General features: G+C 36.2%; 1 protein-coding gene across 1 annotated transcript; it reads right to left on the bottom strand.

Moving 5' to 3' along the window:
• Window positions 1–5,439: 5,439 nt before the first annotated feature.
• MRPS36 (mitochondrial ribosomal protein S36) lies at window positions 5,440–15,145 on the bottom strand. Its single transcript, XM_053701354.1, has 4 exons — window positions 15,057–15,145; window positions 13,779–13,842; window positions 9,932–10,140; window positions 5,440–5,698 (listed from the first exon to the last, which is right to left on the bottom strand). Exons 1-4 carry the CDS (start codon window positions 15,093–15,095, stop codon window positions 5,681–5,683), a joined length of 330 nt encoding a protein of 109 aa, XP_053557329.1. The 5' UTR covers window positions 15,096–15,145; the 3' UTR covers window positions 5,440–5,680.
• Window positions 15,146–15,352: the final 207 nt, after the last annotated feature.

The raw sequence follows: 15,352 nt of genomic DNA, 5'->3' as shown, positions 1-15,352 counted from the left end.
TATTATAAAAGTTGCTTCATTCTCTTGGTTTCCTTTATTGAAGGATTATGGGAGCCAAAGACATGTGGCATATAAGCACATCCACAAATCAGCAGCTAGTTCCCAGTAGTGTATTGCTTGTCTCAAGCCTGCCTAGGTTTAGTTTTCTTAAAAAAAAAACAAAAACAAGAGAACGAAGAAAATTGAAGTAAAGTAATAGGTTGCTTAACACTTTCACTGCCGAGTCCCTTTCAACACCCCTATGCTAAACTGATTTTTATTTTTGCTGCTTAAAGGGACATTAAACTCACATTTTTTCTTTCATTATTCAGTTGGAGAATATAATTATAAACAACATTCCAATTTACTTCTATTATCTAATTGGCTTCATTCTTTAGATATCCTTTGTTGAAGAAATAGCAATGCATATGGGTGAGCCAATCACACAAGGCATCTATGTGCAGCCACCAATCAGCAGCTTCTGAGCCTATCTAGATATGCTTTTCAGCGAAAACTATCAAGAGAATGAAGCAAATTAGATAATAGAAGTAAATTAAAAAGTTGTTTAAAATTGCATTCTCTTCCTAAATCATGAAAGGAAAAAAATTGGGTTTAATGTCCCTTTAAATTAAACCTCTTTATGCCGTACTAACAGCACTGGGCTTTAACACCGCTAGGATGGCATGAAACGACCTACCATATACAGCGTCCTGCAGCTTCCCCCTTTCACGTAGGCAAGGATCGACCAGGAGACATGCCTAGCAGCGTAGGTAGTCTCCCATGATCTGTAAACGACCTTGAAATCACGCAATCGCATCGACAATCGTGTGATTTCATTTTTACTAAAAAGTTTCGATGTGAACACTATAGCACAGCCACAAAGGGGTTAAAGACTATTTAAGTCATATTTCAGTGAGTGACCAACATCATATATATTGTTTTTTTTTTTCTTCAGCCAGTTCAACAAATTTAGAATATATATATATATATACTGATATTTCATAGCACATGAGAAGAATGCAACATAAAAATGCTGGGGGAGGGGAAAATTATACTTTTATTTTAATAAATAATACTGAAAAATAACCAGGTGACCAGTGTTGTTACTGTGATCATCTTTACTAAATTGCTATGAAGGGTATCCAAATTTAAGAACCAAAGTAAAAACTTGAGCCAGTTGTTCGTTCCTGTGAGTGCACTTCTCTCTGTATATATATATATATATGTATGTATATATATATATATATATATATATATATATACACACACACACACACATACAGGATACAAAAGACAGCACTCTCTGGTCTTAAATAAAGCAGTAGATTTATTTGCAGTGACATTTCGGGGGAAAGCTTCCCTTTCCTCAGACTAATGATCAATACAAAGTGTCAAACATTTATATACATAGCGACCCCTCCCCCTGCTAAAAAACAGCCAAAAACAGTTGCTAGGCAACATAATAATGGTAGTTAGACAATTAATTAATTTAAATACATACAGTACATGGCACCATAAAAAAAAGTGTAATCCTAAAGTGAGAAAAAAACACCATAACATACATAGAGCATATTGTGAAAGTTAACTACGCATCGTTATATGGTACAAGTCCAATACTTAATAGCTAGTCTTGCTGTGGGCTAACACCTGAGACCATGACCCCCATGCACTGCTTGCACTCGCACTCACGGGGTCTCAACAGACTATCCTTTTCACCTACTGCCGCACACTTACGATATAATCGTATGAGGTATCTGTCGTGCTACCTTGCCCTATTTTAACTCTGACCGGCCGACCGCATAGTGTATCATCATACCCACGGACGACATAGTTGCCCCCAGTTTGGTCCGGTACTTCAAATATGCGCAATATATTAATAACCCTAAGACGGTTCTCTGTATCTCCCCCAGGGCTCAGTACACCCAGGCTACGGTATAGTGGAATACACGTTTAGTATCACCTTGCATCTGTACCATATGGCTGTTTGATTCAGCTGTTCTCAGCCACAGTGATTTAACTTTGTGAGTTTGTTAATTTGTCTCTTATCCGCAGCGAGAATAGTTATTGAGTTTTGTACTTGTACTAAATAACGATGTTTATTTAATTTTCCCTATGTGCTCTATGTATATTCAGCTGTTCTCAGCCATAAGGATTTAACTTTGTTAATTGGTTTCGTATCCGCAGCGAGACTAGATATTAAGTATCGGACTTGTACCATATAACGATGTGTGGTTAACTTTCACAATATGCTCTATGTATATTATGGTGTTTTTTCTCACTTTAGGGTTACACTGTTTTTTATGGTGCCATGTATGTATTTAAATTAATTAATTGTCTACCATTATGTTGCCTAGCAACTGTTTTTCCCCCTGAAACATCACTGCAAATAAATCTACTGCTTTATTTAAGACCAGAGAGTGCGGTCTTTTGTATCCTGTATTATTACCCACATTCTAGCACCCTGGCATTTGTGACACAGTCTGTGAGAGTGCACTTGCTCCAGCATCTTATATATACAGGTTGCCCTCGGTTTACAACGGTTCAATTTGCACCGTATCAGAATAACAACCTTTTTTTTCAGTCATGTGACTGCTATTGAAAAGCATTGAGAAGCAGTGCATTGATTAAAATAGCCAGTAGGTGGAGCTGTCCGCTTGTGTTGCAGCAAAGCCAAGCAAGCTAAAATGAATCAGTTTAACCAGACCTGAGCTATCGAGCAGATTTCAAAGGAACAAGATCTTCCTGTCTATAAATAAGTCCAGATAGGAATGCATAGAAAGAACTGTTTGCAGAAAAATGCAAGTAAAGTCTGTGTTGTGTGATTATTTTATTAGGTTTATAATGCTGTTTAGCATTTAGTCTTCATTTCAAAGCTTTAAAATAATATATTAGGTGTAACTTATGACCCTCACTTCCCACTGACTTACATTATAAAGTGGGTTTCAATTTACAACCATTCCTTCTGGAACCTAACCCCGGCGTAAACTGAGGGCTACATGTATGTATGTATGTATGTATATATATATATATACACACATACATACATACATATATATACATACATACTTTTTTTTTTTTTTTTTTTAAAGGCAGTTCACAAAAAAAAAAATCTTATTTCAGAAATTTTCTTTTTGTGCCACTCAAGTTACCATCCCCATTAAAATTCCATGTTCTGATTTTCATTTTTTTATGTTTGGAGTGCTTGGTGCTTATCTTCTGTAGCTGCTAAGGGAGCTAAGATTGAGGGGTTTGAACCACCTCCACCATCTAACTCCCTTGCCCACTAGGCCACCAATGAACCACAGCTTGTAGAGGGGGGTTGCCAAAAACAGCTTCTGATTGGCGATCCCCCCACATGATGACAATGACCTTTTTATATGTTCTATGATAAACTGTTTTAATTATTTTGATTTGTCACGTGTGTGTGAAAAACAGCAGAAGGCTAGCGACAACCATTTATAATAATTAAAAGGGACATGAAACACAAATTATTTCTTTCATGATTTAAAACGAGCATGCAATTTTAAACAACTTTCTAATTTACTTCTATTATGTAATTTGCTTCGTTCTCTTGATATTCTTTGCTGAAAAGCATATCTAGATAGGCTCAGTAGCTGCCGATTGGTGGCTGCACATAGATGCCTCGTGTGATTGGTTCGCCCATGTGCATTGCTTTTTCTTCAATAAAAAGACATCAAAAGAATGAAGCAAATTAGATAATTGAAGTAAATTGGAATATTGTTTAAATTGTAGTCTCGGTCTACTTTTATTTCATAAAAAAAAAACGAAACAGAATTGAACAGAAGCTATGCAATGAGAACTGTTAATGGACACCTCAGTGAAGTCAGACAGATATTGTTAATTTTTTTTAGGGGAACTTTCAAGAAGCATTATACATTTCCATGGCATCTGAAAATACTTTCAAATTTATAACACTGTTCACATTATAATTTTTTTTATGTTTTGCTTCAAAAGCTTTTGCTGATGTTGATACATAAAAGTAAACTGCGACCTTTAATTGGCCAAGGTGTAAGTTTGTTTTAAAGCAAAATAAACAGGCAATTTAGTAGCTTCTTAGAAAATCAGAACAGCTGGTAAAGAGACGCTAATTCCTTTCCCCAAAAGGGACAGGATTACAAGCGAAGAGCAAAAATGCAAGTGCTATAGAGTGCTAATAAATCCATAAAGCTTCTATTTTTACACTGAAATTAGTTTAATTTTTTTTGTGCCTCGCTATGATTTTGTGAATAGTGTACATTGCACTAGAAGTGTCTAGCAATGCCACAAAAATGGTTTAATTTTTTTTTTCTCTCTCTAACAAATATCGGGAAAAGAGCGCAACTCCAAAGTACACTGTAGCTTAGTTGGTAAACGCTGGATCCCATAGCAACCTTCCACACATGCAGATGCCGGCTAATAAGTTTTTTTTTTTTATTGTTTGTACACATTTTCATTAACTTAATTTTATTTTAACCCTTTAAGGACACAGCTTTCAGTTTGCTCAATTGTTTTATGACAGAAAAATTCCGTCATATGTCCTTAAGAGGTTAAGATGAATTGCTTTATATGTATTTTATCTTTGCATCGATCAGTTATGTGTTGTATACTATAAATTATTTGATACCAGTTTGCAAGTATGTAGTGTAATTGCTAGATCGGTTACATTAAGCATTATGCGATTCATTTACTATTAACCCCTCCCAGGGGACAGGCTAATGTGACTATATAGAATCACAAGGGGTTCTGTCCCTCATCCGATTCTTCTGGAGAAAGCCCAGTGTTCTGTCAAAATTTGCTCCCTCAATGTGTGCACAATTACATAAAATCACACTCCACATGTGTTTCAAAAGAATGTGTGGAATACGATTACGTAATTAGGATGAGCACATGGAGGTAGCAAATTTCAAATGGAAGACTAAATTAGTCCTCACATTTTTTTTTTATTAACCCTTTCGTGACTGGGTTAAAGTGTCTACATCAGAACAACTGTTCCGATGTAGACAAACAAACCACGCGATCGTGCACACGATCGCGAGATATCAATTATTGGATCGCGTCTTGGGGGCGTCCCTACAACCCTAGAAACGCCCTCCAGACCGCGATCAAATCCTGAAAGAACAGAAGGCTTCAGGACAGCCGTTGGCTATGATGTTCTATTCCGTCATAACGGCTTTAAAGGACAGTGTAATTATGATGGAATAGAACGGCATAACGGCATTAAAAGGTTAAAGCAGCCATGTAGATGTGCAGTTAAACATGCAGGTTTTTAAATGCTCATCAGCACACATGCCGCATGGGTCCCCTAGAGGTGCAGGTCCACTCTCTATTGAGACCCTTGATACCCCTGCAGTTACCATCCTGGTTCTGGCCCTTTTTTATTCCTATTAGCTGTATTGCATGTATTATCTTTTTCATCCATTTAAAATGACATAGATACTAACTTAAATTAACAGACTGATAAAAAAAAAAAACAATTTAATTGGATAATTATATTTATACAAAATGTCATAAATTTTTCTACAGTTACTTCTTTTAAACAAAGATTCCAGATATTTTGAAAGCGCCTCACTGGCACAAGGAATTAGAAGAATCTTTTTATTAAAGCTACTAGTTTACAATTCTGTGTGCATCATTGAACAAAGACAAGAACGTTGTAACACCATAGTGGTATACTGGTGGTATTCAGCACCGGCTTAAAGCTTCATTCAGGACCTCCACGCTGAAACACAGAATAAATAAAGTTAATATCTAGATAAAGATATTATAATAAACTTATAGATGAAGGTTGTGTTATTAATCTGTAATTTATAAACAGTTGGTATTAAAGGCAGAATTTAATTATTTGTCATGTGCAAATCCAGGTTTCACTATTAGACAAATCTTGCACTAAAAACAGGCATTTGTTTAGAAAGTTAATCCTGAATAACAAAATTCTGCACATAGCTAGCATTAAATTTATAGCAGTAATAGCTCCCTGCAAGTTACTACGCATGCTTTATAAAAACTAATATAAACACCTGGGTTTTTTTTTTGGGGGGGGGGGGGGGGGAATCAGCGAATTAGGGCATACAAACATTAATTGGAAAAAACAAGGGGAAACGCACAAAAAAAAGTGCAGGTTCTTTAAAAATACACAAAAACTACCACCATGTTTAAAATTCGACACTCAGTTGCTCTAAATCAGAGGTGGTTTTTCATTCACTTAGGCAGATAAAACTACATATATATTAGGGATGCACCGAAATGAAAATTCTGGACCGAAACCGAAAATTCAGGATGCCCTTGGCCGAAAACCGAAACCGAAAATGACCTTTTTCCCAAATGATTTTAAAATAGGTTTTTTCTATAATTGTATTAATAATATTAGACTTTTTAATGAATTTAATTACTCTAAAATGAAAAACTACAAGCCATTAAAATAAATAACCACACTTTTATTGAAAGTAACTCACCAAAATTAGACAGAAAATAAACTTAATAAACCAATATAAATAAAAATCTGTTAAATCTGTTTCCATTATATAGGACTGAATGAAGAATAATTGTTGATATTAAATAGTGCTCCAGAAATGGGTTGGCTTCTAAGCTTAGATTCCAACTTTTTAAAATAAAAATACCAAGAGAACCAAGAAAAAATTAATAGAAGTAAATTAGAAAGTTGTTTAAAAACACATGCTCTATCTAAATTATGAAAGAAAAATTTTGGGTTACCTATCCATTTAAACAAATCTCTGTATAAGACTCTTCTAAGTTTGCTATTGATATTTATTTGTTGGAAGCTCATCTTTTACTGACAGTTCTCTGTATAAGGCTCTTCAGTTACTAGCACCTCTCTGTATAAAGCTCTCCTATTACTTAACATCTCTCTTTATAAGGCTCTTGTTACTAGCACCTCTCTGTATAAAGCTCTCCTGTTACTTAACATCTCTCTTTATAAGGCTCTTGTTACTAGCACCTCTCTGTATAAAGCTCTCCTGTTACTTAACATCTCTCTTTATAAGGCTCTTGTTACTAACAGCTCTCTGTATAAACCTCTTCTGTTACTGACATCTCTCTGTATAAGACTTCTGTTACTGACATCTCTCTGTATAAGGCACATCTGTTACGGACAGCACTTTGTATAAGGCTCTTCTGATACTGGCTGCTCTCTGTTTAAAGCACTTATGTTACTGTCTTCTCTCTGTATAAAACACTTGTGTAAATTACAGCTCTCTGTATAATGCACTGGTGCTTATTACAACTCTCTCTATTAATAGTGTACCTTAGTGCTTTATACAGAGAGATGTGATTCACATAAGTGTTTTATACAGAGAGCTGTCATTCATAGTACACATAGCTGTAATTCACAGAAATGCCTTATACAGAGAGCAGCCAGTAACATAAGTACCTTATATAGAGAGAATCCAGTAACAGAAGTTCATTATACAGGGAGCAGACAGTAACAGAAGAGCCTTATACAACAAAGTGGTGTCAGTAACAGAGGTGCCTTATACAAAGAGCTTTTAGTAACGTAAGATCATTATACAGAGAGATGTTATTAGTAATAGAAGTGCATTATTCAGAGAGCTGTCAGACATATGATTGCCTTATAGAAAAGAGAGAGCTGTAATAAGCAGCAGTGCATTATACAGAGAGCTGCCATTCATAGAAGAGGCTTATACAGAGCTGTAATTTACAGAAGTGTTTTATAGAGAGAAGACAGTAACATAAGTGCTTTATACAGAGAGTTGTCATTCACATATGTGAGTGGCAGCTCTCTGTTTAAGGCACTTATGTAAATGACAGTTCTAATAGTTTAACATTTGCTAAATACTTGTGCTCTATAACAAAATATAAAAAATAGTGGATCCTTAAAAGCAGCATTAGTAAATATATTTTAACTTCACCCATGTCAGCTGACTAAAATTAAATCAGGAAGGTGTTCCACGTATGTTATTATCCTGCCTATTGGACTTTGATTGAGGACTAGAGTATTGCAGTTTTTGCTGCCTAAGGGTTAACTGCTGCTGCTTAGTAAGGAGGAAGACTGTTAGTGTGGAGGAAGAGTTGCTCCGGTTCAGCAGTTCAGCTCCCTTAGAGACAACGGAGGTTTGATTAACAGCTTTGTAGTGCCTGGAGATAGAGGGGGTTGCTAAGTTTTAGGCTGCTGTAAATCAAACCTCCGTTGTCTCTAACAGAGCTGAACCTTCACTGGAGCAACTCTTCCTCCTCACTAAGGTCAGCAGCACTAAATCAGCAAAATAGTTACCGGAGCCTTTCAGGAAGTGCACGCACTGCAGATTCTTCTGAAACAAACCGCTCTAGATAGGAAGGGAGGGAGGAGGCTGTGCTGTTCATGCGTGAGTGGCATTGTGGGAAATGTAGTTTAGTAACCTAATGGCCTAGAAAGCCTCTAGTTGCACCGGTCTAAATTTAGGTGTGGGTGGATGCGGTTAGCGGCGGCCAGCAAGTGTAACAAGCAATTTTCGGACAGCTTGCCTCTCTTTCTGCCGAAAATTTCGGATATATATATATATATATATATATATATATATATATATATATATATATATATATATATATATATATATATATATATATATATATATATATATATATATATATATATATCCGAAATTTTCGGCCGAAAGAGAGGCAAGCTGTCCGAAAATTGCTTGTTACACTTGCTGGCCGCCGCTAACCGCATCCACCCACACCTAAATTTAGACCGGTGCAACTAGAGGCTTTCTAGGCCATTAGGTTACTAAACTACATTTAGTAGAAAGACTGTCCCAAGCAGCGAGTTAAAAAAGCAGCGAGTTAAAGGAACACTGAACCCAAATTTTTTCTTTCGGGAGTCAGATGGAGCATGCAATTTTAAGCAACTTTCTAATTTATTCCTATTAATTTCTTTCATTCTCTTGATATCTTTATTTGAAAAGCAAGAAAGTTTAGATGCTGGCCCATTTTTGGTGAACAACCTGGGTTGTTCTTGCTGATTGGTGGATAAATTCACCCAACAATAAAGTGCTGTCCAGGGTCTGAACTAAAAATTGTCTGGCTCCTTAGCTTAGATTCCTTTTTTCAAATAAAGATAGCAGGAGAACAAAGAAAAAAAATGATATTAGGAGTAAATTAGAAAGTTGCATGCTCTATCTGAATGACAAAAGAAAAAAACTTGGGTTCAGTGTCAATTTAAGAGTGTAGCTGGATGTTAGTGCTTTTTTAAGCTTGATAGTGCAGGTAGAGTCTTTCAAAGTTAAACGCAGTCAACTCGGTTGTATACGTCAAAAGTATAAGCCTCACTTCGTACCCTCACCAAAGGCAACAATTTTCCAGAACCAAAGGAGGAAGATAGCACATGTGTACAGGCGGAGCGCTGCCAGAGAGATCTCCAGCGCCACCAGTCTTAACGATACCTGTATCAGATGGCAAATGCAGTTCTTCAGCAAATCTCCTAATCCGTATTGGTGATAAAGGGTCGGAAGGATGAGGAGGATCCACGGCAAAGACTCACAGCGACTGCTTGGAACAGTCTTTCTAACTAGCATGCATAAAGATTATTGTGGTGCACCACAGACACTGCTATATATACACAACCGGTTGTATTACTAGGCCTTGATTAATGATGGGGTACCTTGCATTCACTCTTTTTAATGTGTGTGATATTTTCTATTATTAGCTTTTGATTTTCTTTATTATTATATTTCAAATAAGTGTGCTGTATACCTAGACTTTAGAACCCACTTATTTTGTGGGGTTTGCTCTCTCTCACATTTGTGTGATAGAGAGACAGAGAGACAGAGAGACAGAGAGACAGAGAGACAGAGAGACAGAGAGACAGAGAGAGAGAGAGAGAGAGATAGAGAGAGATATCTTTCTAGGCTGCACCTTGTTTTAGGATTACATAACCTTTATATTAGAAGGGAGCATACCTTTTCCCCCTGTTTTTTTTTTAGATAAAACTACTCACTTGGATATATTCCATTTCCTCATTAGACATGGATTTTCTTCTGTATTTCTGTGGAAGTGACCTCAGTAATTCAGATGTGTCTGGTGTCCCTTGTGCCTTACGGATGGACGATATGTTTTGATTTCCTGGAGGGTTATCACTGGCTGTTTGATGTGCAGTTATCGGGGGTGTAGTGAACGGAAAGATCATGGATTTTAAGACTTCTTGTACTGAAAAATTAAATAATTACAAAAAGTAAAAATTGTGTGTACTCATAGTATATATATATTATATATATATATATATAAAAATATATTGTTCCAGATCAAATTTTCTAAGCGAGCGGTGGCTCAAAAATGAGTTACCCAAGCAAAATATGTTTTTTTTTGTTGTATTTTATAATCTTAACAGCTCAAGAAGTGTCCCTTTTCAGTAGCACTCACAAAAACAAATATATAAAGTAAACAAAAAGGTAGAAACTAAATATAGGGGGTGTGAGAGAGTAGGTAATATTGCTAATTTGCTCTAAATGGTGCCACCCTTCTAGTAAATATAAAAAATATATAATGAAGATAGAAAAAATACCAGGGTATATAAGATTACCCTAGAACAGCAAGGGATAAATACACGGCACACATGAAAGACCTTCAAAAATTTATTTATAATTAGTTCCCACAAATACATTCACGTATATAGCGATATCTTGTCTGTCAGTTTCAGTCACCACTATAGACAGCAAAATCTAAAACATTTAAAGTGCACTGAGACCTAGTTCTTTCCCTGTACTATAAATCAAAACATCAAAAACAATAAGGGGTTAACCAAAAAACTAATATTTCTAACGAATAGTACATTGAAACTAATGTTTGTAGGACATATATGGTAAGTAGGCAAAATACATGTTATACAAATGACTGCAGTCCAAACAGAGGTGAGCTATATTTTATATAGAAAAGCGCTTATTTTCACTCTTTGTATATACCAGAGAAACTCCTCTTAAAGTGGGTAGATGTACCGCAATTAGTACTGCTGGATAAAGAGTCACTAGCAAGTATAATAATTAGGTGGAAAACACAGCATATACTTAGCTTAAGTCCTCCGGTTTTTGTTGTTTCCACTTGTCTTCTGCTTGCAAGCACCTGTGTTGATTACTTGGCGTGTGACATCAAAAACAGTGGGAGTGGTGTAGCGTCACCAGGGACTGTGAGTGGCTGTAAGCAGAAGGATCCAGTTGAATCGATATTGCGTTGTAAATCTTGCCAAGAGCTTTGGCAGAGTGCTGTATCGCAAAGTTGTGTGTACATTCACCTATCGTATAGGCACATCTTCCATTGCATTCCAATAGCACACTCCTCAAACCACTTACTCCACTGTCGGAATCACACCAGAAACACTCGTAGCTCACTTGAGATGTACAGCTGCATGTATAAAGCCAAAATGTCTCTGAAGAAACATGAGATTCAGGGAATCGGTCTAAACAGGTGCACTAGAAATCCTGGCCCACGGTACATTCGACAGGTACCTGGGTTCTCATAAACACATAGTGCCAACGCACGTTTCTCCCCCACCTCCAGTATGTGTTACAGGGGATCATCAGGGCATCTCATGTTTCTTCAGAGACATTTTGGCTTTATACATGCAGCTGTACATCTCAAGTGAGCTACGAGTGTTTCTGGTGTGATTCCGACAGTGGAGTAAGTGGTTTGAGGAGTGTGCTATTGGAATGCAATGGAAGATGTGCCTATACGATAGGTGAATGTACACACAACTTTGCGATACAGCACTCTGCCAAAGCTCTTGGCAAGATTTACAACGCAATATCGATTCAACTGGATCCTTCTGCTTACAGCCACTCACAGTCCCTGGTGACGCTACACCACTCCCACTGTTGTTGACGTCACACGCCAAGTAATCAACACAGGTGCTTGCAAGCAGAAGACAAGTGGAAACAACAAAAACCGGAGGACTTAAGCTAAGTATATGCTGTGTTTTCCACCTAATTATTATACTTGCTAGTGACTCTTTATCCAGCAGTACTAATTGCGGTACATCTACCCACTTTAAGAGGAGTTTCTCTGGTATATACAAAGAGTGAAAATAAGCGCTTTTCTATATAAAATATAGCTCACCTCTGTTTGGACTGCAGTCATTTGTATAACATGTATTTTGCCTACTTACCATATATGTCCTACAAACATTAGTTTCAATGTACTATTCGTTAGAAATATTAGTTTTTTGGTTAACCCCTTATTGTTTTTGATGTTTTGATTTATAGTACAGGGAAAGAACTAGGTCTCAGTGCACTTTAAATGTTTTAGATTTTGCTGTCTATAGTGGTGACTGAAACTGACAGACAAGATACCGCTATATACTTGAATGTATTTTTTGGGAACTAATTATAAATAAATTTTTGAAGGTCTTTCATGTGTGCCGTGTATTTATCCCTTGCTGTTCTAGGGTAATCTTATATACCCTGGTATTTTTTCTATCTTCATTATATATTTTTTAAACAAAAAGGTAACAGACCCCGCCCCCCATTCAAGTTGTACTACACGGTTTCGTAAAATAGCCTTTATTGTGTGACATTTATTAAAGGGACAGTCTAGTCAAAATAAAACTTTCATGATTCAGATAGGGCATGCAATTTTAAACAACTTTAAAATTTACTTTTATTATCAAATTTGCTTTGTTCTTTTGGTGGTATTTTTGAAAAGCTAAACCTAGGTAGGCTCAAACTGATTTCTAAACTGTTGAAAACTGCCTCTTAGCTCAGAGCATTTTGACAGTTTTTTCACAGTTAGACAGTACTATTTCATGTGTGTCAGATATTATTGTGCTCACTTCCGGGGAGTTATTTAGGAGTCTGCACTGATTGGCTAAACATGTCTGTCAAAAGCACTGAGATAAGGGGCAGTCTGCAGAGGCAAAATGTATATTAATATAACTGTGTTGGTTATGCAAAACTGGGGAAATGGGTAATAAAGGGATTATTTATTGTTCTAAACAATAAAAATTCAGGCGTAAACTGTCCCTTTAACATGACTTACTAATGGCTCTCACTAGCTAACTAAATATACTACTGACTGAATCACTATGATGTGAAGAATTATTTAGAAAGAAAGAAAGAAAGAAAAAAACAAAAAACAAACAGTAATAGCTTAAGTAAAATACAGTACAACTTAAACTTGTTGGTCCAAGATAATCATGTCTTATATGGCACAATTCAAAATATATTTTAATTTCAATTATAAAATAACAACAACAATATGAGCTTGTAATCACATTTTTACTTTCCAATATTAATAGTTAAATTATACTTCTGATTTAGTAGCTATTATTGTGAATTTGAATATCCATTATTCAGGTCACTGTGGTTCAATTGGAAAGCTCTCATCTTTAATAAGATTATATGTTTGAGGCAGCATATTTTATGTATTTTTGCTTATAAATACAATTTCGGAAGCACAATCTTATTTTCTCCATATAATGAACGTATACGGTTCAAATACATAGGGGATAAATATCTGGGTTAATAAACTTCTACATGACAGGCTCAAATACCGGAAGACACACAATCAATTGTGTTGGAAGTGCAGTGGTAGAAGGGATGACCAAAAATATTGAAAAATAGTTTAAAAATGTGCTCAGAAACCACAAATTAACTTGAGTGTGAAAAGTGTATATGGGAAAAAATTACCAGGATGGAATCATGGGGCAAATTAAATATATAATCCAAACTAGATCAAACAAACATCTGTGTTATGTTTACCTTTTAAACATAAGGGACATGCTAAAAATACATGTATATGTACAAAGTCATGGTGTCACTGGATTGACAGTCTACCAACATGCAAGCAGCCATACTTACCATTAGGCTTAGGACCGTTCTTCCTATCAGGAAACCTAATTGTAGGTACATGGGGCTTCACAGTCTAAGATTCAGTTGGAAAAATATGTTACATTTTATATCAAAGTATTTGTATGGCACATTTTTTTCACAAGAGAAAAAGTGATGATGCATAGAGTTAAAAATTAACTCAATGATGAATACATTTGTTTTACTACTCCAAAAATTCTATAGCAATAAATCTAAGTAAAAATAGAGGTAATGCATGATTTGGAGGGCAGATAGCACTGTACTTCCCACAGTAACTTAAAGGGATAGGCAAGTCAAAATTAAACTTGCATGATTCAGATAGAGCATGCCATTTTAAGTCACTTTTAAATTCACTTCTATTTTCAAAATGTGCTTTTTTCTCTTAGTATCCCTTGTTAAAAAATGAATACACACATATACACTAGTGGGAGCTGCTGCTAATTGGTGCCTGCACACATTTGTCTCTTGCGATTGGCTAAATAGATATTTTCAGCTTCCTGTCAGTAGTGCAATGCTGTCCCTTCAGCAATGGATAACAAGAGAATAAAGAAAATTTGATAATAGAATTAAATTTGAAAGTTGTTTGAAATTGTATGTTCTATCTGAATCATACTTTTTTTTTTGGGGGGGGGTACTACACCCTTTAACAATGTACATTTTAAAGTAGCAGCATTGGACTTTAATACAATTTTCTAGCTTAATATATTTTCAGTTTTGCTAGAAATCTGCAACACACTCAAACAGTAGCATACATACATGATTTATTCTGCATTAAAAAGGACTTGATGAAATTCTGAAAAGCTATACGAGTGACCCCCAAATGACTCTGAGCTGGGGTTACATTTTATCTATGCAGTTGCTGGCAGAGTAAAGTGGATGGAAACTACCATGACAGAACGATCTTCTGCTTGACCATAAAGTGCTCAGGTTAAACAGGAGTGGGAAAATAGAACTGCTACAACGTTTAGCAATAAAAGTACAATGACGTCAAAATGGCAGCTCTCTCACACAACGTAATTTGTCCCCAGATAAAGGGTTATCATTTGGACTAGTGGGTATATCCCTATAGCTATTATAGCATATAAATTGCTCTTTATACTAGTTATCGCCTTTGTGCTTCAAACCCCAGGTCTTCTCTACAGCATTCCCTACATAAATACACCGTCCACGACCCTAAATACTGATTATTCTAACAATCAAATTACTCAAACTACCCTCTCTCCCCTTGCTCAGTCTTACGGCAAGCACAGATTACTTACTGTCACCTACCTGAACGACCCTGCTGGCCGCCGCCATTTTACTTCCCATGGTGACCCCAGACTTCTACATTCACTTCCGGATGTCAAGATAAGTGTCTACACCTCAGCTGTCAGGAGACATCACGTGATGCTAGTTGCCACGGGCTTTTAAAGCAGAGTTAATTTATTATGATTAACTGATACCGTATCAAGCTACATGTTGGACAGCCAGGCTTATGTAATAAACTATGGCATGGGAAGTTGGGTACGGTAAAAGTTTGTCGCTCGCTTTATTGTATGCATTTCCTTTCGTTTACATAAGAAAAC

Source organism: Bombina bombina, chromosome 2 (assembly GCF_027579735.1).
Source record: "Bombina bombina isolate aBomBom1 chromosome 2, aBomBom1.pri, whole genome shotgun sequence".
NCBI lineage: Eukaryota > Metazoa > Chordata > Amphibia > Anura > Bombinatoridae > Bombina > Bombina bombina.
The sequence above is the reverse complement of the archived record's forward strand: the minus strand, read 5'-3'. Positions and strand labels throughout refer to the sequence as shown.

Excerpts from the sequence above, each read along its gene's own strand:
- MRPS36 (XM_053701354.1), bottom strand. The coding sequence starts at position 15,095 with ATGGGAAGTAAAATGGCGGCGGCCAGCAGGGTCGTTCAG. Across the intron at positions 13,843-15,056 it reads CGGCCAGCAGGGTCGTTCAG|ACTGTGAAGCCCCATGTACC; the intron begins GTAGGTGACAGT and ends ACTGAATCTTAG. Across the intron at positions 10,141-13,778 it reads GAACGGTCCTAAGCCTAATG|TACAAGAAGTCTTAAAATCC; the intron begins GTAAGTATGGCT and ends TTAATTTTTCAG.